The sequence below is a fragment of the Cherax quadricarinatus genome, chromosome 72, assembly GCF_038502225.1.
Source record: "Cherax quadricarinatus isolate ZL_2023a chromosome 72, ASM3850222v1, whole genome shotgun sequence".
Lineage (NCBI taxonomy): Eukaryota > Metazoa > Arthropoda > Malacostraca > Decapoda > Parastacidae > Cherax > Cherax quadricarinatus.
The window spans coordinates 9,730,973-9,754,043 of NC_091363.1; the positions used below are offsets into that span (position 1 = coordinate 9,730,973).

The window sequence follows — 23,071 nt, forward strand, 5'->3', positions numbered from 1 at the left end:
ACTGTTGCATATGTGTCTTACCTAACAACTTGTCGGTATTTTATACCATTTTAATGTTCAATCTGTCAGACACTGCAACACAAGGGTATCTTGGTACAGACCTACAATCAACTTCGACAACCTCTACTAGTGAGAACGGCTGGATTTGAGAGGGACCTGACCTCCCAACATCTGAGTTCTTACCTCTTCTAGTGACCTACGTCTCACCTCTTGGCGCTATATAAGGCTCCATCCTGTCACTTCATCTCCATATTGTTTCATACTATGGAACAATGCTCTTCTCCAGACTGAGGGACTGACCACCTCAAAACTTTAAGGTACAGTCCCTGGACCCATTATGTACCTCTGTAATGTTGAGGTACAGTCCCTGGACCCATTATGTACCTCTGTAATGTTGAGGTACAGTCCCTGGACCCATTATGTACCTCTGTAATGTTGAGGTACAGTCCCTGGATCCATTATGTACCTCTGTAATGTTGAGGTGCAGTCCCTGGACCCATTATGTACCTCTGTAATGTTGAGGTACAGTCCCTGGACCCATTATGTACCTCTGTAATGTTGAGGTACAGTCCCTGGACCCATTATGTACCTCTGTAATGTTGAGGTACAGTCCCTGGACCCATTATGTACCTCTGTAATGTTGAGGTACAGCCCCTGGATCCATTATGTACCTCTGTAATGTTGAGGTACAGTCCCTGGACCCATTATGTACCTCTGTATTGTTCAGGTACAGTCCCTGGACCCATTATGTACCTCTGTAATGTTGAGGTACAGTCCCTGGACCCATTATGTACCTCTGTAATGTTGAGGTACAGTCCCTGGACCCATTATGTACCTCTGTAATGTTCAGGTACAGTCCCTGGACCCATTATGTACCTCTGTAATGTTGAGGTACAGTCCCTGGACCCATTATGTACCTCTGTAATGTTGAGGTACAGTCCCTGGACCCATTATGTACCTCTGTAATGTTGAGGTACAGCCCCTGGATCCATTATGTACCTCTGTAATGTTGAGGTACAGTCCCTGGATCCATTATGTACCTCTGTAATGTTGAGGTACATTCCTTGTACCCATTATGTACCTCTGCAATGTTGAGGTACAGTCCCTGGACCCATTATGTACCTCTGTAATGTTGAGGTACAGTCCCTGGACCCATTATGTACCTCTGCAATGTTGAGGTACAGTCCCTGGACCCATTATGTACCTCTGCAATGTTGAGGTACAGTCCCTGGACCCATTATGTACCTCTGTAATGTTGAGGTACAGTCCCTGGACCCATTATGTACCTCTGTAATGTTGAGGTACAGTCCCTGGACCCATTATGTACCTCTGCAATGTTGAGGTACAGTCCCTGGACCCATTATGTACCTCTGTAATGTTGAGGTACAGTCCCTGGACCCATTATGTACCTCTGCAATGTTGAGGTACAGTCCCTGGACCCATTATGTACCTCTGTAATGTTGAGGTACAGTCCCTGGAGCCATTATGTACCTCTGTAATGTTGAGGTACAGTCCCTGGACCCATTATGTACCTCTGAAATGTTGAGGTACAGTCCCTGGACCCATTATGTACCTCTGTAATGTTGAAGTACAGTCCCTGGACCCATTATGTACCTCTGCAATGTTGAGGTACAGTCCCTGGACCCATTATGTACCTCTGTAATGTTGAGGTACAGTCCCTGGACCCATTATGTACCTCTGTAATGTTGAGGTACATTCCTTGTACCCATTATGTACCTCTGCAATGTTGAGGTACAGTCCCTGGACCCATTATGTACCTCTGTAATGTTGAGGTACAGTCCCTGGACCCATTATGTACCTCTGTAATGTTGAGGTACAGTCCCTGGACCCATTATGTACCTCTGCAATGTTGAGGTACAGTCCCTGGACCCATTATGTACCTCTGTAATGTTGAGGTACAGTCCCTGGACCTATTATGTACCTCTGTAATGTTGAGGTACAGTCCCTGGACCTATTATGTACCTCTAAACTTTTGACTACCACCCACAGGATGGGTATGGAGGCGCAAAATAAAGACATTTAACTAACACACTCCCTTTCTGTAGCTTTATTCATTAGGATCTTTGTAACTCTTCCCTAATTGGTTTATACTAAGACTGGCCTTGGCATGTTTAGGCAATCCGTTCCATTTCTTTATTGCATAATAAAAGTTGTTTGAGGCCTGCTCACCTACTGTAGATACTACAAAGTTGTGTTCACTCCCCCATGTATCATATTGGTATTGATTCCTAATCTTGACAAAACTTGCAGCGAGATATTCAGGACACTGACTGTGAGCAATTTTATGAACATCATTGAGGTTCATCTGTCGTACCTTATCTTCAACATTCAGCAATTACAGTTGTTGCAATTTCTAGCGGCCTATATATTCTCCTGGATTTATGTCCAGAATGAATCTCACCATGTTTTGCTGTACAAGAATAACGTAGTTTAAATATACTAAAACAGTGTTAGGCACAGAGAGTGCCACTAGTATGCAATTCGGGAAATTGTTTTTTTTCCGCCCAAAACTGTGCGACGAAAGAAAGAGGAACAAGAGTTCCCTTTGCAAATAGAAATAAGAACAAAATCACCCTACTAGGTCAGGTGGACTCCTTTGCCTGAGCTCCAGTAGAACAGAACACCTACACCTTCACATGAGTGCAGTAACCGGTTTTCTACCGAAACCGTTAAAGAAATATCTATAGAGCCGAAAAAATGGAGCTGATTAAATTATTTGAAGTAGTTGTAAAATAGGAAATGACTAATATTTCTTTCTAGTGATGAAAAAGTGTGAGGGAAAATCCCGTAATAAGTGGGGGTTATGGTTCAGACACCCTGGAACCATTAGTGTGTTACCGCCCGCACTACCATCTAGCGGGCTGAGGCTAAACTTCAGTTCCTCGGGTCTGATTTGCTTTCTACTCCTGGTAGTATTAACCTTCCCTGGCGCGGGTTAAAGTCTGGAGAATCACTTCACCTGCACTCTTCTGATCAGCTATGCTGCTGGCCTGGTCAACCAGGGTAGACGCTAGTTAACTGGAACAAGATCTCTGTCTACAAGACGTAGTGAGACATCACGACTCCTCACCTCACCTGTGGTGCTACAACCAAGTAGTGACAGCAATTCCAGAACATCGGACGAACACCACCACCCAGGTGACCAACATTATTTCTTCTAAAACATCAGAAGACCATCCTGGCATAAGGCCCAGTCCCTGGACCCATTATGTACCTCTGTAATCTTTTGACTACCGCCCACAGGATGGGTATGGGGTGCATAATAAACATATTAAACTAAACTAAAAATCCTGGCATAAGATATTCCTGTCCCAACATCATACTGGAACCACAGCGGCCATTTTTTATTTATTTTCAATTACAATCCTTAAATAATTATCATAATTATTGTCCATGAAGTTATTCATTATTTATGTTTTCATTCTTCTGTTCAGGCGGAAGACTTGAAGTAATTGTAATATATGAAATGACTAATATTTCTTTCTAGTGATGTAACAGTGTTCAGTGGTGTCTGATTAAGACCTCTATTTACCTGGAGAGAGTTCCTCTTGGTGGATCAGGGCCTGATCAACGTGGCTGTTATTACTGGCTGCAGGTAGTCCAACGTACGGACCACAGCCCGGCTGGTTAGGTACTGACTTTAGGTGTCTGTCCAGTGCCTGCTTGAAGACAGTCAGGGGTCTATTGGCAATCCCCCTGATGCATGCTGGGAGGCAGTTAAACAGTCTTGGGCCCCTGACACTTATTGTGTTGTCTCTTACCGTGCTAGTGACACCACTGCTTTTCAATGAGGGGGGATGTTGCATCGTCTGCCGAGTCTTTTGCTTTCGTAGGGAGTGATTTTTTTGTGCAACTGCTAATAAGATGAGCATGGGAAACACAATGAACTGGCTGCTTAGATGGTTCAACTAACCGATAAATGTTTCCCTCGCCATTAATGTTCCGGGGAGCAGGATAAGATGAGGAATGGTAATTAGATATTTGTTTTTTAGATTGTATTCCATACTGCACTGTGTACAACAGAAAGTGGGCAGCCATTGAGCATGGTCTCAATAAATCTGTCAAATTTCTACTCTTGAAGGCACCTTAATCAGTCTCCCACTTGACTGTCTTTTGTAACAGTGAAATGATGTCCGATCAAGAGGACGGCTGTATAAAATACAAGCGTGTGGACAGAGACAGAGCCATATTCTGGAACACTGTATCTTAGTGTCCAAATATTCAACCTTTTAGATACACCTCCCCTCAAGGGAGGTTCCTTGACGCTGGTGAAGGGCTCTTGATCTAGGGAATTGAATCTTTGCTCCAGTTCCATGATTATAGTTATATTATAGTCCAGTTTCCTGAAGTAAGCCTGAATACCTTCCATCCCCCACCACAGGCGTTGTATAATCCTACGAGTATAGCGCTTCCCAATGATTATAATAATTGAGATACACCAAGAAAATTCTGTATTTATGAATGTGTGTGTGTGTGTGTACTCACCTATTCGTGGTTGCAGGGGTCGGGTCACAACTCTTGTGTGTGTAACTGATCAGTCGGGCTGTGGTTCACACGTTGCGGCCAGCAGTAACAGTGTGGTTGATCAGGCCTTGATCCACCACAAGGCTTGGTCATGGACCGGGCCGCGGGGGCGTTGACCCCTCAACACCCTCAAGGTAACACTCAGTGAAACTTGGTTGACGATTCCCGTAGAGTTATAACAACAAAAATTGTGTCACATTTACAAGTCTGCTTTCCTCAAGGAAGGTTCCTTGATGTTGGTGAGGGGCTCTTGATTTAGGGAATTGGATCTGTACTCCAGTTTCCCGAATTAAGCCTGAATGCCTTCTACATCCCCCCCCCAGGCGCTGTATAATCCTCCGGGTTTAGCGCTTCCCCCTTGATTATAATAATAATACAAGTCTGCTTTTCATAGGGGTTGTTCTCTTTTATTTATCAAGGAAATCAATAGGTTGATCTTAAACTCACATAGAATATTCTACTATAGAATGACACAAAGTAGACCATAGTATTGTAAGCTAATAATTATTTTAAGCTCATGTTAATATTTGATTATTTATAATACTATTTATTTCTACAAGTACATGTACAACCTGGTTTAGAAAGACACGTAAGCAAACACTATAACATATTTATTAGAAAACGTTTCGGTCCTGGGACCTTGATCAAGGTCCCAGGACCGAAACGTTTTCTAATAAATATGTTATAGTGTTTGCTTACGTGTCTTTCTAAACCAACTTGTCGGTATTTATTACCAAGGTTTATACCATGTACAACCTATACAGATCATAGCTGACATCATTAACATACTGTGGATAGTTTTCCTGTAATTTAGATAATAATGATATAATAGTGTTTATATAACGTAGTGTAGATGTGACTTTTAGAAAATGTCAAGTCACAGAAGAACCAACATTAGGGAGCTTCCAAAATGGTGTAAAGTGTACATTGTTCTGAATGTTGCTGAGTAAATCGCGTGTCATCGGGTCCGATAGGGAACTTATCGGCCGAATCTTGTAATGAACTAATGTGTAGTGTATCTGGAAAGATTCAGATCTGTGAAATAGCTGTTAGACTAATGCTGATAATAAAAAACGAGACGTGGTGTAGTCTGAAATGAGGTGCCCACCACATGTATCATCTAATGCAATGTACACCTCTCAGTATATTAATTTTCACTACAGGTAAGTAGCTATTTACTGGCCAGTAGCAGTTGACTGGCAATAGGCAGGTACTAGTCTCCACACACTGCATGCAACAGGTTATATAAATAAACAGATGTACGTTTCTCGGTATATACTCGTATATATTTTGAGTTTACTTACAAAACTTTATCAGTAGAGCTGAGCTGTGTCAGTAGTAAGTTTCCCTGTGTAAGTAGAGCTGACCTGTGTTTGAGTAATAAGTTGACTTGTGTCCTGTGAGGACGTGCTTAGTGGATTCTCTGTGCTTGTGCAGTTCAAGTGCTGAGGATGTCTTCCCTGAGTTTCGAGCAGCAGTACTTTCAAGTGAAGGCTGAAATGGTGGAAGCTAGGAAGATACAACTTCGAGAGAGAACAAGACGAATCATTTCCGGTACAAGGAAGAAGATAGCAGCCGTAATAAATGTAAATTTGTCTGTAATAAGAGATTGAAGCTGACGATGAAGAAAACTGAAGAAGTTGCTGTCGACTAACAATTTTTTCGCTGTTGCCAAAGAAATGTTCAACCATCGAGGGCACGACAGCAACCACTGAAGAAGGTAAGAATGTTGTTGCAGTAAGGGATTCTCAGATAAAACTCATGGACAGGTCTGTTTTTTTTTTACAGGAATAGGAGGCAGAGGTTATTTTTCTCTGACTATGATAAAGGATATCATTAGCAGATTATGAAACATAATATCTGGTAATGGGAACAACCCCATTATCTGCCTCAGTACTGGCAGAAATGATGTTTGGCAAGCGTGGAGGCGACGACCCACTTACCAGGTGCAGGACAGCGATAGACATAGTTAAGAAGACGGAAAGGATCCTTGTCATATGTGGCAGTTTGCTGGGATGGTGTTGTACTCGGTGTTGGTAAAGATGGTGGTGTACCCGGTGTTGGTAAAGATGGTGTTGTACCCGGTGTTGGTAAAGATGGTGGTGTACCCGGTGTTGGTAAAGATGGTGGTGTACCTGGTGTTGGTAAAGATGGTGTTGTACCCGGTGTTGGTAAAGATGGTGGTGTACCCGGTGTTGGTAAAGATGGTGGTGTACCCGGTGTTGGTAAAGATGGTGTTGTACCCGGTGTTGGTAAAGATGGTGGTGTACCCGGTGGTGGTAAAGATGGTGGTGTACCCGGTGTTGGTAAAGATGGTGGTGTACCTGGTGTTGGTAAAGATGGTGGTGTACCTGGTGTTGGTAAAGATGGTGGTGTACCCGGTGGTGGTAAAGATGGTGGTGTACCCGGTGTTGGTAAAGATGGTGGTGTACCTGGTGTTGGTAAAGATGGTGGTGTACCCGGTGTTGGTAAAGATGGTGGTGTACCCGGTGTTGGTAAAGATGGTGGTGTACCTGGTGTTGGTAAAGATGGTGGTGTACCTGGTGTTGGTAAAGATGGTGGTGTACCCGGTGGTGGTAAAGATGGTGGTGTACCCGGTGTTGGTAAAGATGGTGTACCTGGTGTTGGTAAAGATGGTGGTGTACCCGGTGTTGGTAAAGATGGTGGTGTACCCGGTGTTGGTAAAGATGGTGGTGTACCCGGTGTTGGTAAAGATGGTGGTGTACCTGGTGTTGGTAAAGATGGTGTTGTACCCGGTGTTGGTAAAGATGGTGGTGTACCCGGTGTTGGTAAAGATGGTGGTGTACCCGGTGTTGGTAAAGATGGTGGTGTACCCGGTGTTGATAAAGATGGTGTTGTACCTGGTGTTGGTAAAGATGGTGGTGTACCCGGTGTTGGTAAAGATGGTGGTGTACCCGGTGTTGGTAAAGATGGTGGTGTACCCGGTGTTGGTAAAGATGGTGTTGTACCCGGTGTTGGTAAAGATGGTGGTGTACCCGGTGTTGGTAAAGATGGTGGTGTACCCGGTGTTGATAAAGATGGTGTTGTACCTGGTGTTGGTAAAGATGGTGGTGTACCCGGTGTTGGTAAAGATGGTGGTGTACCCGGTGTTGGTAAAGATGGTGGTGTACCCGGTGTTGGTAAAGATGGTGGTGTACCTGGTGTTGGTAAAGATGGTGGTGTACCTGGTGTTGGTAAAGATGGTGGTGTACCCGGTGTTGGTAAAGATGGTGGTGTACCCGGTGTTGGTAAAGATGGTGGTGTACCCGGTGTTGGTAAAGATGGTGGTGTACCCGGTGTTGGTAAAGATGGTGGTGTACCTGGTGTTGGTAAAGATGGTGGTGTACCTGGTGTTGGTAAAGATGGTGGTGTACCCGGTGGTGGTAAAGATGGTGTTGTACCTGGTGTTGGTAAAGATGGTGGTGTACCCGGTGGTGGTAAAGATGGTGTTGTACCTGGTGTTGGTAAAGATGGTGGTGTACCCGGTGTTGGTAAAGATGGTGGTGTACCTGGTGTTGGTAAAGATGGTGGTGTACCTGGTGTTGGTAAAGATGGTGGTGTACCCGGTGTTGGTAAAGATGGTGGTGTACCTGGTGTTGGTAAAGATGGTGGTGTACCTGGTGTTGGTAAAGATGGTGGTGTACCTGGTGTTGGTAAAGATGGTGGTGTACCTGGTGTTGGTAAAGATGGTGTTGTACCCGGTGTTGGTAAAGATGGTGGTGTACCTGGTGTTGGTAAAGATGGTGGTGTACCTGGTGTTGGTAAAGATGGTGGTGTACCCGGTGTTGGTAAAGATTGTAGTCCAGGGTGATTTGTCTTAACTACTGGTTGCACAAAAACTATAAAGGCATTGCAGTACCATTTATTAATAATTGGGACCATTTCTGTGTTAAAAATGGCATGTATATGAAGGAAGCGTTCATTTACCTAGGATAACAGCATTACCTTGTTACGTCGAAGGACTGTTGCTGCATTATTATTAACAAAAGGGAACGCTAAACCAACTGTTGTTGTAGTGCGTCGAGTTTAAAAAATACAGTTATGATTCTTTATTGAAAAACAAGGGATTGTGGTACTATAGATCAAGGCATTATAAATAATCAAGACTAATAGTATCGATTGTACCACTAACAGTTACCAAGGGAGCAAGGTAAAACAGTTACCAAGGGAGCAAGGTAAAACAGTTACCAAGGGAGCAAGGTAAAACAGTTACCAAGGGAGCAAGGTAAAACAGTTACCAAGGGAGCAAGGTAAAACTGGCAGTTGATGTCAAGCAGAGCGATACATAAAAAATAAAAAAAAATGCTGTATAGCCCTTGTGGCTTAGCGCTTCTTTTTTATTATAATAATAATAATAATATAAAAAAAAGTCAGAAACAATGGGTAATGATAATACCAGAAATAGTGGAAAAGTAAATATGAACAAGGAGAAAATACAGAACTTTCTTAGCACTAGACACATGAAAAACAAGTTGAGACTGGTTGTATGCGTAGGATATGTTGCCGACGCTGCAACAACTGAGACGTTGTTTAATCTTGAGTCGAGATGTGCTTGCCGAGTGCCACATTCAGGGGTTTGCGTTGTTCCACGTTGACAAAAATAACCGGAAGCAGAGTGGAGTTAAGTAGCGGCACTATGTGTCCCAGAAAGTTTGAATTGCTGCATTTAAAGGATACATACATAATTTGTCTTGAGAGAGAATCTCTAGGATATGAAAAGTTGTAATTAGAAATGTTATACAGACTCCCAAATTTGGAAACTGGTCAAGGTGCACTATACGACGAGATCGTTAAGTCTTCAAAGAACATAAGATGTAGTAATCCTAGGGGATTTTTATTTCAGCCAAGTTTGTGGGAAGTCTGAAGTGCAACGACTTCCTAGAGGTCATCCAGGATTGTTTTTTTTAAGCAGCTTGTTACAGAACCAATTATATAATTTGCCTTGTTCAAGTTCTGGCAAATATAAAGACCTTCGTAAATAATTTAGATGTAATTGAAGAACCTGAACCATAAATACCAAGTTACTTGTTTCTATTTTAATAAAGACCCAGAGAGAAGATTATTAAAGTGGCAGCACATGGTATTGGAGGAAGCATATTCTAATGGAATAAAACATGACTGACTTACATGAAGCAAAAAGTTGCATATACGGAGTAAAATTAAAATGGGGACGGGTCACAATTCACCAATCCTGAGGTACACATAAAAAAGCAAACAAGTGAAAACTATAGCGACGGTTTAAGGAGACAACCACCATACTACATACATATATCTGTAGTGGTTTATAATACAAATTATGCATTTCTCTGAAGAAAGAGTCAAGATTTTGCCATGACAAGAGCCACTTTGTAGATTATATCCTTACAAAATCAAGAGGACTCTCACAGTTCTACCATAATGTTGTCACAGACATACCCGTTCATGCAACTTTTTGACGGTTTCCTACTGTCCTAATGTTGCATTACCACAACAGGAAACCTCGCAAAAATTCCCAGAAATTAAAAAAATAAAACGGAGAGCTAATGCTAAAGGTAAATTCCATGGAATATTTCAAGCAAAGTTTAGTAATAAATGTAAACTCGACTAATGTGTGGTTGAACGTCACAACAAGCTGACTTCATTGTCTTGCCTTGGTATGGAGTTCATGTGCAAGAACTGCACATAGTTCTTGTCGTCCACCTTAGTGACGATGAAGTTCCTGTGCGAGAAGGAAGAAGAGGTGGATGATGATGAGGAGGTAATGGATGATGATGAACAGGAGGAAGCTGATGAGGAGGTGGAGGCTCCTTGATTTATCCTCTTTGAGTTGACAGTGTAACAAAGAGATGAGTCTCCTTCCTTCTTCCCACTGTGTGTGACGGCGGTGGAGGAGGCTTGTGTGGTCTCCTGCTTCTTACCACTTGTACTTATAGTACCGTTCTGTTCTTGTTTTCTGGTGTCCTTGATGGCGTCTGACTGTGAAGATGCTGGGCTCTTACTTGCGTTTTTATCTACGCTCGAATTCTTTTGAATAACTAGTTTAAGTGCCTTGTCGACTGTAGAGTTCTTATTGCTGCATTTCTTATTTTTCTTATCCTCTGCTTTGTCGCGAGAAGAGGTTTTCGGCGTGGATTGCCGCGAGTTCTTATCAGTTATTTCGCTTGTGAGGTTCTGCGAGGTATTTTTGAGGTTCTTGTTCACTGTATTCGGAGATGACTGGGCAGTGGTGTTACCATTGTTTCTGTCACTGTTTGAGTCCTTGTGAACGGCCGGAACAGAGCTCTTGCCATCAACCTTCTTGTAAGTGACCTTCTTGATAGATCCGTCATCCAAGCAGTGAGGCGCCACTCCTGTGAGAGAGAGGAACACATTGATTCATACTAAACTCTGGCAGTAGGAGTGGTGATGGTGGTGTTGGGAGTGGTGATGGTGTTGGGAGTGGTGATGGTGGTGTGGGGTTGGTGATGGTGGTGTTGGGAGTGGTGATGGTGTTGTTGAGGTGGTGATGGTGGTGCTGGGGTGGTGATGGCGTTGTTGGGGGTGATGGTGGTGTTGGGGGTGGTGATGGTGGTGTTGGGGATGGTGATGGTGGTGTTGGGAGTGGTGGTGGTGGTGTTGGGAGTGGTGATGGTGGTGTTGAGGGTGGTGATGTTGGGGATGGTTTTGCGTGTGGTGATGGTGATGGTGATTTAGAAGAGAAAAATAAGAGCAGAAATAGGAAACTTTATTCCGGTTTTCAAGTCAACAGAATATACCAGGAAGAACTATTATATAAGTAGCAAGAAGAGGTCAGTAACAAGGTGAGGTCAGGAGAAATTTGTCAAACTAAGGGTTTGCCAAGTTGTGGTAGTTTACCGAGTATACATTTTTATTGTTTACTCCCGTAGTTATCTGGGGTCTGGGTGTATGGCGTCAGTACAGTGTACCTAGATGAAGAGTGAGCAAGTCTGAGTCCTGCTTTGGTCTGAGAGAAAATGTTTGTCATTATTTTCTAGATTAATTGTAACCTTACGTCACTTTAGTAATAAGGGAAAATAATGAATAATTAAAATTTACCACTCTAATAGTCTCCAGGTATGTTTAGTTAAGTGTGTTTACTACTAACAAACTTACGCTCAATATAGACAATACCTACTTCTTGCTGTCTGGAAACAGCTTCATATGTACAGCTAAACATATTGATAAATGGTTCACCCATTTCTAGACAGACAGAGGGCAAATTCCTATGTTTCCACCTTGACTACAGTCTCAAATTTCAGACACACACACGCATTATTATTATAATAAAAAATAAGCGCTAAGCCACAAGGGCTATACAGCAAGACACACATACAGCAAATTTCCAAAAAAAAAAAAAGTCTCCAAAACAGTAGGCATCCTTTAAAAGATACGGTACTATGTACCCCAATCAGGTCTTCTAGCTTTGTACCATTCTCTCATTTACCCTTACCTCACCTATGGTATTTGTGCATGGTTGATCAGGCTCTGATCCACCATGAGGCCTGGTCACAGACCGGGCCGCGGGGGCGTTGACCCCCGGAACTCTTTCCAGGTAAAGTCCAGGTAAACCGCAAATCATCTTAGGCCTTTAATAACCCAGCAAAAAGTTGCAGTGCGACTGATTACTAACTCCTGCATTAGACAACACACTCCACCACTTTTCAAGAGTCTTAACTTGCTTAATATACAAAACATCCACACTTATTATTGTGCCTACTACATACACAGAACACTATGCTCAAATATAAACTCTCCTCTTAAACTCCTTGATAACTATAACAGAACACACAACCATAATACGAGACACAAATCACTCTTCGATTTCCCACATGTCCATCTCTCCCTATGCAAAAATGATATGCACGTAAAGGGCCCGAAGATCTGGAATTCATTGCCAGAACAAACTAAAGGATCACTGTCTGTAAATCAGTTTAAGGCACTACGTACTAAGACATCACCTCATCACCCTAATTTAACCAGACAAACTGTACCTAACACCTTCCAGTTACTCAACAGCTACTCATTGTGCTAAGGATTACTCAACCAATTACTACTTCCAAATTACTCAACCAATTACTACTTCCAAATTACTCAACCAATTACTACTTCCAAATTACTCAACCAGTTACTACTTCCAAATTACTCAACCAATTACTACTTCCAAATTACTCAACCAATTACTACTTCCAAATTACTCAACCAATTACTACTTCCAAATTACTCAACCAATTACTACTTCCAAATTACTCAACCAGTTACTACTTCCAAATTAGGTTGTCTAAATTTCATTGTTTTAAATAGTACTAAATTGTAATACATCATATTGTAAATTGTTTTAAATTGTTCTATTGTACTGTTGTAATCTTGATAAACTAATTCAATATTGTAATTATTCTCTACTAGAATATCAAAGCCATGTAGCATTACCTAACATAATATTCAAACTTCTCGTACTCACTGTAACTTATCTAATGACTATATGAACTGTTATTGCCTTCCTAATCTTAAGTTAATTTTTAAGTTTGTCCGAAATGCTCTACTTACAAAGGGGCTTTTGGCATGTACACCCAACTATTATATTCCTCTGTACAACCATATATCATGTCAAAATAAACATCTTATTCTCTTATTCTAAGTAGTCTATAAGAATCAGGATTAGTCTGCCCGAAATGCCCCGGTATGTTAATGGCTTTCTTTGTACTTAACAACACCATAAAATGTAAATCACACATTATAACCTTTGCAAAGAAATAAAATTTGTGTTTGTATTTGTATTAATGATGGTGGTGTGTAGGTGCTAGACGGTCACGTGACCCTAACACACTGACGGTAAATTTAGGCTACTTGTAGACCATTCAGGAAATTAGTCCCCGCGGCCCGGTCCTGCATCTGTGCATATACATATATTTTTAGTCCCTATTTTATGGACTGAAGTATCCATATGTATTTACACATAAACTGAAGTATCCGTAATATGCATTTACACATAAACTGTAAAGTTAATGTATGTTAAATACACGAGGGTCATTACAGCAGTCAACTAGCCATTAGTGTCAATGTTACTCTCATTGAAATGCTCACTATTTCAATTATATATGAAGATGGGTTAACACTGATGCACTGACCGTAGGAATCTGGAGGAGAGCTGGGGATGTGGAAGGACTGGACGCCACAGACGCTGCAGAATGTGTGCTTAGCTGTGTGGGTGTTGAAGGAGTAGGTGGTCAGGCAGTCGTGTCCTGATAATAGCTTAAAGGAACTTGAAGGTACCAAGAAGTGCTTGTTCTGTTTCTTAAGGCAGATGCTGCAACTGTGAAAGAAAAGTGGGATGGTTATTTCTCTAATTTATATACAATCAGCTATCCTGATCTTAGTTATACGACTCACTAAATCGTAATAACACGATTACAAACAAGCCCCACCCGTTCCGTGGTTTAGTTTGATAGCTTAACTATGAACTCCATGTTGTACATGTATAGTATAAAATACCGACAAGATAAAGAATTAGACACATGTGCAACATCTGGGTATCTTTATTGTAGACGTTTCGTCATCCAGTGGCTTTATCAATGCAAATTCAAGGACATAATTGTAGGACAGAACTATATACAAAAGGTGAGGTAATCAGTCCCTCAGCCTGACGCCAGTATATAAGCGCCAGTCTTCATGCTCAAGTGCAACGGACAAATGTAGTAGCAGCAGTATCACACACAGCAAGAGGCATTCTTGAGCTTCCCCAGCGCTCGGGCTTAATGCCCAAAGCTGGGGTGTGGCTCGAAAAGGATCCTGTAATGCTTGCTGTCTTTGCACCTCCTGACATCGTCTGCTGCTATGCAGCTGCCACACCCTTCGAGCCCAGTGTGGGCGGGGTTTGTGGGAGCCCAAGGTGTCTAGCTTCTTCCTCTGAGCCCCGTGGGGGCGGGGAATGGGGCCAGGTCTGGGGACAGCTGATCCCAGAAGACGAGGAGGTACTTGTACCTCCTCCCATGGCAGACATTGGTCTGAGACACTCCCACGACAAGGGGCCAAGGTCGGACCACCTCTTGGAAAAGCCCCGGGCCGGCGAGTGTACCAGCTAATCTACTTCCTACCTACATGCCTGTGTTTCAGACTCTTCACGACTACGGAACTCTTCACCAACTCCAAGGCTGAGGGACTGATTACCTTATCTTTTGCATATAGTTCTGCTGTCTTCCAATTATGTCCTTGAATTAATATTGATAAAGATACCCAGATGTTGTACATGTGTCTAATTCTTCATCGTGTGCTCCATATCCATCCTGTGAGTGGTAGTAGAATGATTACAGAGGAACATCCAGGGACTGGGCCCCAACATTTATGTTAGGTAAGCAAACTACACTAATCTGTAAGACTTTTTTACGTGGTCAAAGCCGGAGCAATGTTTATCGAATTGTTCGGCAGCTATTTATAATTTCTTCTAGCGGCCAGTCGTACACTGAGATTGTGAAGCTGACACAAACAGTTTAGAATGTATGAATTACTGTAACGTCAAGAATATTAGAAGAATGAACGTTAATATCCTGACTGGAACAATATACAAGTAATCCACAAACTGGAAATTATTTTTTTTTTGTTCCAGAACAGATGGAAACCTCCTCCAGCATTCATTTCCAATTTTTGTCATGCGAATTAATAGTATTATTTATCTAGAGAAAGTTATATATGAAGAGAGAGAGAGAGAGAGAGATACATACTTGCAGTCAATAACAGTTGGAGATGTAGGTGCGAGGACCTGGAACCTGACTGCACCACAGTGACATCCTCCCTCACACCTCGTTACATTACTGGGTTGTCTCGTTACGTGAATACTCTGTAACAATATTAATATTTAAACAGTCTTAATATACAATGTTACAAATTATTACAAAAAACAAGGTTGAAATGTAAAATATAACGGGTCATGTCTGTGTTGTAAGGAAAGTTATTTTTGCATTGTAGTGTTTTGTGTTATTGCCTTTTGTTTTTATTGTAATATATAGGTGCTTGTGGGTGTTGTGTGTCATCCATTGTACGAATACCTAAATTATTCTTTTGTCTCCAGGAAATAAAGTTACATTTGTATTATAACTATTTAAGTGCAGCCATTGGTACCCCAGAGTCATCTTACGTATTCATTTTATTAAAATATTTAAACTATTATTATTCCATGGTCTAATTTACAAGTGTTATTTTTTTCTTTATAAGTAAATTTCCCCATGCGATAATTATATACAGTATTTACACCTTGAAATTTTTCTTGTACTAGATAACTTACGTCATTTTCTCCGACTCTTCGTTTAATTAGTTAATTTTAGAATTCCACCAGTAAGGTGGGGTTGGTGTAACAACGATTTCTTCAACTGACACTAATATTGTAACGTTGCTATCCTCAGAACCACTGAAACACATCCTCCTTCCAGACCTTACCTTCAACTGTACCTGTAATTTTTTAAGGTTCTCTTATTCAGGTACCCTTTCCCTATCTCTTACTCTTGGGCGCCTCCTACCTTGAATCATAAATTCCTGTTTTCCACAGAACTGATGTTGGCAGCTTAGTAACACTTGTTTACAGTAACTCTCTTCAACTGTATATCACAACTATTACACCATTTTCTCTTTACCTTGGTTTACAGTGGTAATGAACTGTTTACATGTTTATATCCAATCACAATTCTAATGAGACTTATATGCGATAATTATCTATATACCTTATATTTTAACAGGGTATGGCTGAATTTAAACAGCTTTAAGTGGTTATGAGTTAGTTACAAGTCAGGGTGTTTTTTTACAGAATGGTAATATGCTACTGTTGACAAAATACTTTGCCATTTCTGGAACATTTCTAAGTGAGTTGTCTCTGAATTCATTAATTTTATTGTTTTCGAATACATAACGACGTAAGGTGCGACAGTTGTCCATCAGACAAAGTTTATATTTCGTTTGGTGTACATCTGGTAGTGGTGACTGTGGTTGGGTACCGTGGTAGTGGTGACTGTGGTTGGGTACCGTGGTAGTGGTGACTGTGGTTGGGTACCGTGGTAGTGTTGACTGTGGTTGGGTACCGTGGTAGTGGTGACTGTGGTTGGGTACCGTGGTAGTGGTGACTGTGGTTGGGTACCGTTTTAGTGGTGACTGTGGTTGGGTACCGTTTTAGTGGTGACTGTGGTTGGGTACCGTGATACTGTTCACTGTGGTTGGATACCGTGGTAGTGTTGACTGTGGTTGGGTACCGTTTTAGTGGTGACTGTGGTTGGGTACCGTGATAGTGTTGACTGTGGTTGGGTACCGTGGTAGTGTTGACTGTGGTTGGGTACCGTGGTAGTGTTGACTGTGGTTGGGTACCGTGGTAGTGGTGACTGTGGTTGGGTGCCGTGGTAGTGTTGACTGTGGTTGGGTACCGTGGTAGTTTTGACTGTGGTTGGGTACCGTGGTAGTGGTGGCTGTGGTTGGGTACCGTGGTAGTGTTGACTGTGGTTGGGTACCGTGGTAGCATTGACTGTGGTTGGGTACCGTTTTAGTGGTGACTGTGGTTGGGTACCGTGGTAGTGTTGACTGTGGTTGGGTACCGTGGTAGTGTTGACTGTGGTTGGGTACCGTGGTAGTGGTGACTGGTTGGGTACCGTGGTAGTGTGGTAGTGTTGACTGTGGTTGGGTACCGTGGTAGTGTTGACTGTGGTTGGGTACCGTGGTAGTGTTGACTGTGGTTGGGTACCGTGGTAGTGTTGACTGTGGTTGGGTACCGTTGTAGTGGTGACTGGTTGGGTACCGTGGTAGTGTTGACTGTGGTTGGTACCGTGGTAGTGTTGACTGTGGTTGGGTACCGTGGTAGTGTTGACTGTGGTTGGGTACCGTGGTAGTGTTGACTGTGGTTGGGTACCGTGGTAGTGTTGACTGTGGTTGGGTACCGTGGTAGTGTTGACTGTGGTTGGGTACCGTGATAGTGTTGACTGTGGTTGGGTACCGTGGTAGTGTTGACTGTGGTTGGGTACCGTGGTAGTGTTGACTGGTTGGGTACCGTGGTAGTGTTGACTGTGGTTGGGTACCGTGGTAGTGTTGACTGTGGTTGGGTACCGTGGTAGTGTTGACTGTGGTTGGGTACCGTGGTAGTGTTAACTGTGGTTGGGTACCGTGGTAGTGTTGACTGTGGTTGGGTACCGTGGTAGTGTTGACTGTGGTTGGGTACCGTGGTAGTGTTGACTGTGGTTGGGTACCGTGGTAGTGTTGACTGTGGTTGGGTACCGTGGTAGTGTTGACTGTGGTTGGGTACCGTGGTAGTGTTGACTGTGGTTGGGTACTGTGGTAGTGTTGACTGTGGTTGGGTACCGTGGTAGTGTTGACTGGTTGGGTACCGTGGTAGTGTTGACTGTGGTTGGGTACCGTGGTAGTGTTGACTGTGGTTGGGTACCGTGGTAGTGTTGACTGTGGTTGGGTACCGTGGTAGTGTTGACTGGTTGGGTACCTTGGTAGTGTTAACTGTGGTTGGGTACCGTGGTAGTGTTGACTGGTTGGGTACCGTGGTAGTGTTGACTGTGGTTGGGTACCGTGGTAGTGTTGACTGTGGTTGGGTACCGTGGTAGTGTTGACTGTGGTTGGGTACCGTGGTAGTGTTGACTGTGGTTGGGTACCGTGGTAGTGTTGACTGGTTGGGTACCGTGGTAGTGTTGACTGTGGTTGGGTACCGTGGTAGTGTTGACTGGTTGGGTACCGTGGTAGTGTTGACTGTGGTTGGGTACCATGGTAGTGTTGACTGCGGTTGGGTACCGTGGTAGTGTTGACTGTGGTTGGGTACCGTGGTAGTGTTGACTGTGGTTGGGTACCGTCATTCACTCACCAACACACTGAAGATCCCAGTCATCCTACCATAACTTTCTCTTTACTGTTAACAACGTGCTGGGTGAAGTACACTCACTCGCTCCTGAATATTGGGATAAATATTGTCTACTGGTTTAAATTGGGTAACCCCTCCCCCTCCCCCAGCAGCCTGGCCTAGAAAGATAAAGATGAACTGGTTTATTAACTTTATTATATACCCAAATGCCCATCCTGTACGCAGTTCCATTACAGGGGCACGTATTGGGTCCAGGGACTGGGCAGCAGAGTCTTGATAGCTCAACAGGTTTACAGTAGTAATGAGATAGTTACATCTTTATAATGTAGTTACAGTCGTAATTAGTTGTTTATACGGACATGAATTCAGTCACAAAAACATTGTAGGTCATACGTGATGTTAAATTTCAGTATTTATATAACATTTTAGCAAGATACGGGTGAACTTTTGTCAAGTTGAAGCGATTATGAGTTTTTACAATAGGAAAATTAAGAGTATTTTTTCCAAAATAGCTGATAAAATCTTTGGTTGTTATTTAATAAGATTAACTAGCAAAAAAAATAAGGTAATGAGGTTCTTCCTAACTCTGTTGAAAAAGTTAATGACTTCATGTAAGTCGAGCAACATTATCAAGGGATAAAAATCTTTCAATGCAGTTTTTTAAGTGCCTTGTCAACCTTTTTTAAACATAAAGGTATTATCACTATGTTAATTATATCATAATCCATGTAATAGTACAGGAAACAGTACCAGTCCTAATAAAGTTCAGAAAGTACAATATGTAATCAATTAGGACTCATTATTGTTATTATATTACATTACATTACAAACTGAGCTGATTACAGTTCTTATGGTACTAATATTAATTACCCGACTCCTAGTAAGTCTGACATGTACACAAACGATGATCAAACTAAATATAATGTAATCGAAGTTAGCCTAATGGTAATTTTCTTGACCAATGCTTAATTAGTCACTGAGGAATATAGAGACAGGCAAGACATTAATCTCTGTGACATGTTACTCTATTATTACTGAAACTCTTCAGTGGGAAAGGGAGCCATGATGCCAGTAAAAGGGTTCTTAATACAAACCCCTCAAGGGAAGTTCATGATGCTGGAGAGGGGCTCTTGATCTAAGGAATTGGATCTGTGATCCAGTTCCTTGAATTGAGCCTGAATGCCTCCCCACCCCCCCAGGCGCTGTATAATACCTACGGGTTAATCGTAATTTGTTAGGTAAAAGGACGCATGAGCAACTAATACGACATTTTATTATGGCAACGTTTCGCTCTCCAGGAGCTGTGTCAAGCCATTGCAGCTTTACAAAGCTCCTGGAAGCGGAGGGTAGCTCCAATTCCTTGAATCAAGATCCATTCACCAGCATCAAAATTGGTTGAAATTTTCATCTTACCATGTTATGGTGTAAGTTTGACGAAGCTCTGCAAGGAAGCCAGCTCTTACAGTGTGTTGTGAAGTGTGCTGCTGCACCTGAGTTCTGTGACTTAACAAGAAGACAGCAGTGTGTTGGGAGGATCCAGACACCGGTGTAGTGGAGAGAGGGAGACGATGCTCTCCCTACTGATGTTAAGCAATCACTGACTGCTGGAACATATACACGCATATATATGTATATATATATATGTTGTTGCAACATGTCTACCATGACCCTCCCCTTCTCTCCAACACTACTCTCGCTCCCTCCCTCCCTCAATGCCTGCCTCACTCTCCCTCAATGCCTGCCTCACTTTCTCCCTCATTGCCTGCCTCACTCTCTCCCTCAATGCTCACCTCACTTCGCATGTCTACCTCACTCCCTCAATGCCTACCTGACTCCCTTCATGCCTGTCTCACTCCGTTCATGCCTGTTTCACTCCCTTCATGCCTGTCTTACTCCATGCCTGTCTCACTCTCTTTATGCCTGTCTCACTCCCTTCATGCCTGTCTCACTCCCTTCATGCCTGTCTCACTCTATGTCTGCCTCCCTCCCTCCATGCTTATATCACTCAGAGTCACTCTCTCCCTCTATGACTGTCTCATTCCCTCCCTCCCTTCATTCTTGCCTCATTCCCTCCATGCCTGCTTGCCTCCCTCCATGGCTGCCTCATTCCCTCCATGCCTGTCTCTCATTTTTCCCTCATCTTTCCCTCCCTTCCTCCTCCGCTCTTTATCTCCCCGGTTTACTCCATCTTTACCTCTCTACTATACTTTTAGATTCACTCGCTTCATAATTACCATAAATATTTTTGTGATGTTTTTCCTGCTTTGTTCCGCTGGGTCATGGTCCCCCACGACCCGGTCTCGCAGCAAGCCTCCTGGTCAATCAGGCTGTTGGTGTTCCCGGTTGTTGTTGTATTCGTCTTCGTCAGGAAACAGGAGTAGTGTTTCCTGACACTGGTCTTAACCATGTGGTGACCCGTTACTGTTAACAGTGTAATATATATATATATATATATATATATATATATATATATATATATATATATATATATATATATATATATATATATATATATATATATATATGTCTTGATAGCATGGCGACCAGACGCGTGGACAGGCTGGGCTCTTCCCAGGACTACCAATAATTACGCCTCCATAACAATCTACAGTTGAGTATTGCACTGTTAACATCCGTACATCCTGATTTTTATGGGTAAGTTCCCGGTTGGTTCATGGGGTTTAAAACCTATCGACTACACGAGGGTCATTATAACTGCACGTAACCTGTTCACCACCAGTTTAGAACATCTTAATTTCTTAAAAAGGAAACTAACGTAATCCCTCATTGTATATACAAGGAGAGGCATACACCTCACGGTGTATATACTCTTGGTATAATCAGTTCACCTGTAGACATGTCTTGTATACCATGCACTCTGTATACATTATGAATTAGACACTTGTGCAACACTTGGGTATCTTTATTGTGGAAACGTTTCGCCAGTTGGTGGTTTCCTTAGTCCAATACAGAGAAGAATGGCTGAAGATCAGGAGTATAAGAAGTTCCTCAGTCTGGAGTCGATATGGTCAGTCCATCAGTCTTGTGTTGCACAAGTGTCCAAGTCATTATCCTGGCGGTTCTCTGAACCATATATCCGCACTCTACATAGACTTCAGGTTCTCTGAACCATATATCCGCACTCTACATAGACTTCAGGTTCTCTGAACCATATATCCGCACTCTACATAGACTTCAGGCACACGAAAATGTATGTCCGCAACTGGTTATAATGTATTTATATCAGCTTGTGTGTTCTATAACGTCTTGCAAGTTCTCTCATGAAGACAGTTTAGAATCACTTGGTAATTTCACTTATATTGAGAGAAAACCTGCTGGTAGTTAGTGACCTTGTGTACTGATCTAGTTATTTCTTAGTGTACTTACAGATCTTTGAAGAGGATGTATTGTAGTGTTTACTGTATCTCCCTCAGTCGTAAGCAACAATTTTAATTTGAGAATTATAATGTATCTTTCTGAGCTGTGTCTCATACAGACTACGTACAGTTTAATGTGTGATTCCATTAATAAGTGCAGTGAAAGTTCTCTGTACGTGCTCAAAATTTGTAATCTCACCTGCCTTAAATGGGGTTATTAGTCTACAACATTATTCGAGAGTACGAGACCCTTTAAAAGTATCATTAGTAAGTTTATTTAGGTATAGATATACATAAGTACAATTATTATACGTAACTCCCGAGTGCTGTTATAGAACTGACTTAAGAAATCGTAATGACACGATTGCAAATAAACCATACCCCCGGCCGGGGGTATGGCTGTTATAGAAGCTAAGACGTTGTGTAGTTTTAAAAATGGGTTAGATAAATACATGAGTGGGTGTAGGTGGGTGTGAGTTGGGCCTGACTAGCTTGTGCTACTGGGTCAGATCTCGTGCTCCTTCCTTAAGTGGAGGTGACCTGACTGGGTGGGCCATTGGTTTAAGCCGGGGGTTGGCATGGACCTGCTCCGCATGGGCCAGTAGGCCTGCTGCAGTGTTCTTTTTTTCTTATCTTCTTATGTTCTTAACATATGTGTAAATTACCTAGTATAACCCAAGAAATTCAAAGTGATTTATTACCATTCGGGGTTTGGCATCTCTTGTTTTGAAGTTTCTTGTTATCCAGACTTATTTTCTATGTAGTTGTGACAGTAATGTTATTGTGATCCTTGAACTTAAGTTCTGGCTTCGTTACCCCAAGTCTCTTACATTCCTCTACCGACAATATTGTTGCTAGAATTACCGACAATATGTAGAGTAAAAGGACACAAGTGCAACTAATGTTACATTTTATTGTGGCAACGTTTCGCTCTCCAGGAGCTTTGTCAAGCTAAACGATGACTTGACAAAGCTCCTGGAGAGCGAAACGTTGCCACAATAAAATGTCACATTAGTTGCACTTGTGTCCTTTTACTTTACATTCCTCTACCTCTCTGTGACAAGATTATAAATCTCAGTCCAGTCTTATTCTGTCTTCCTTACCTTTATGCTCAGCCAACATATTTGTTTTCCGCGAGTCACTGGAAGACCTGCGTTACGATGACTTGAAAGTTTACTGACATTGATAAACGCCACTCTCATATAAATTCTGTTATCTCATGCGCAGGAGGTTATCGTGCCATTATTTAACAGTTCAGGATCATCCCGGTGTCAGCTTAAGCTTGGTCAATGGCTTGGTCACTCAGATGACTTGCATTCGCAAGACAGTCCACATTGTATTG

General features: G+C 42.3%; 2 protein-coding genes across 2 annotated transcripts; one reads left to right on the plus strand and one right to left on the minus strand.

Annotated features, from left to right (window-relative positions):
* Positions 1–5,640: 5,640 nt before the first annotated feature.
* LOC138854860 (elastin-like) lies at positions 5,641–9,187 on the plus strand. The gene is made up of 3 exons (XM_070100224.1): positions 5,641–5,708; positions 6,523–8,695; positions 8,771–9,187. The coding sequence occupies exons 1-2, from the start codon at positions 5,641–5,643 to the stop codon at positions 8,354–8,356; spliced, it is 1,902 nt and encodes a 633-aa protein (XP_069956325.1). The 3' UTR covers positions 8,357–8,695; positions 8,771–9,187.
* Positions 8,393–19,990, minus strand: LOC128701301 (serine-rich adhesin for platelets). Its single transcript, XM_053794959.2, has 4 exons — positions 19,766–19,990; positions 15,240–15,355; positions 13,650–13,834; positions 8,393–10,874 (listed from the first exon to the last, which is right to left on the minus strand). Exons 1-4 carry the CDS (start codon positions 19,973–19,975, stop codon positions 10,147–10,149), a joined length of 1,239 nt encoding a protein of 412 aa, XP_053650934.2. The 5' UTR covers positions 19,976–19,990; the 3' UTR covers positions 8,393–10,146.
* Between the last annotated feature and the right edge of the window lie 3,081 nt (positions 19,991–23,071).